This window comes from Myotis lucifugus, unplaced genomic scaffold (genome assembly GCF_000147115.1).
Source record: "Myotis lucifugus unplaced genomic scaffold, Myoluc2.0 scaffold_138, whole genome shotgun sequence".
NCBI lineage: Eukaryota > Metazoa > Chordata > Mammalia > Chiroptera > Vespertilionidae > Myotis > Myotis lucifugus.
In genome coordinates, this window is record NW_005871186.1 from 12892 (window position 1) to 14251 (window position 1360).

Genomic DNA, 1360 nt, shown 5'->3' on the forward strand with positions numbered 1-1360 from the left:
GATGGGGACCTGCCTCCCCCCCCACAGAAAGTGGGACTCTGTCGCCCCTCTTAGACCAAGAGGAAGTCTGCCTTCCCCCCACTGACAGGATGGGCCTCTCTCCTCCCTCAGCTCTCAGCTGGGGATGGACCTGTGTCTCCACCTCAGGCTTGGGACACACTACTTCCCTCTGATGGGGTGAGGCTGTTTTCCCTCTTAGATGAGTGACAGGGATGTCCTCTCCCTCGGAGAGGCTCAGGGGATCCCCGCCCTCAACTGCAGGCAGCCTCAGGCAGAGGAGCAGACCTGGTGGGGGAAACCGAGGCTCTCCGAGAGCTTGCTCATCTGGCCCAGGGTGGTCAGGTCCTCGTCGAGGCGGCTGATGGCCTTCTGGATGTTCTCCCGATTGGTGGCTTGGGCTGCCCCTGTGGGACAGAGAAGGCCACGGACAGATCCAGAAACAGCCAAGGTCAAGGCTGGAAAGGCACTCCTCCCCTCAGCGCTCGACTTGCAGCTGGGAGCGGGGAGCGGCCTCACCAACAGCAATCCCCACGTGCCCAGGAATACGCTGGTATCCGAGACGAGAGACATCCTTTCTCCCCGGTGAAGGGGCTACGTCCGGGGGGGGGGAAAAAAAAGAGTTAGGCCCCTTCGTGCCTGGTCTCCGGTGGTGGAGGGGGCGGGAAAAACTCCCGGAGGAAAAAAGATTGGTGACTTGAGCCCCCTTCCTGCCCAAGTTCCTGGGGCGCGGGGGGAGGGGCATTCCTCCCTTGCCACGCCGCCAAAAAGGTGTCGGGAGGGAGGAGAACCACCAGGGCCCTTCCTTTTAAAGGTCCCCCAACCCCCCGGGCGGGATTCCCCCCCACCGCCACGTTGGGGGTGAATCCCTCCCCACCAAAACACTTTTCCGGGGGGGGGGGGGGGGGGGGGGGGTTTAGAGAGCAGATGGGTGACTGGCAGGCCTCCCTTTCCTGTCCCCTCCCTGCCTTGTGCTTCACCAGTACCCGTCCCTCCCTCCTTATACCCACACCACACCTCCCCAGAAAGCCCCCCCCATGGACAGCAAAGGCAGCTTTGCTCCCTGGTCCGGGTGATTAATCTACCCAAGTTTAAGGGGAGCCTCCCCACTTAATCCTCAGACATTAAAAGGGAGGAGCCCTTCCCCCATGACTTCTGAATGATTTGGCCTCTCCTTGGATAGCTGGATATTTTTTTATCTCCCCCCCCCCCCCTCCATAGTCCCATCTCCCTCTCTTGTAGGCCGGGCTCACCCTAACTCTCCCCCCACCCCCCCACCCCCATCCATCCCTATTGCTACCTCCAGCTGCAAGGTGTCAGGGTTGAGGACCAGGACTCGGTTCTGGCAGCCACACCATAGCCG

At 61.5% G+C, this 1360-nt stretch overlaps 1 protein-coding gene across 1 annotated transcript in view; it reads right to left on the bottom strand.

Moving 5' to 3' along the window:
- Nucleotides 1-267: 267 nt before the first annotated feature.
- LOC111827149 (rho guanine nucleotide exchange factor 17-like) overlaps nucleotides 268-1360 on the bottom strand; it is a 51338-nt gene continuing 50245 nt past the window's right edge. The window contains exons 4-5 of the mRNA XM_023758756.1: nucleotides 1276-1339; nucleotides 268-404 (exon numbers count right to left, since the gene is read on the bottom strand). Of these exons, the coding sequence (XP_023614524.1) occupies nucleotides 268-404; nucleotides 1276-1339 (201 nt within the window). The remainder of the gene's footprint in view (nucleotides 405-1275; nucleotides 1340-1360) is intronic.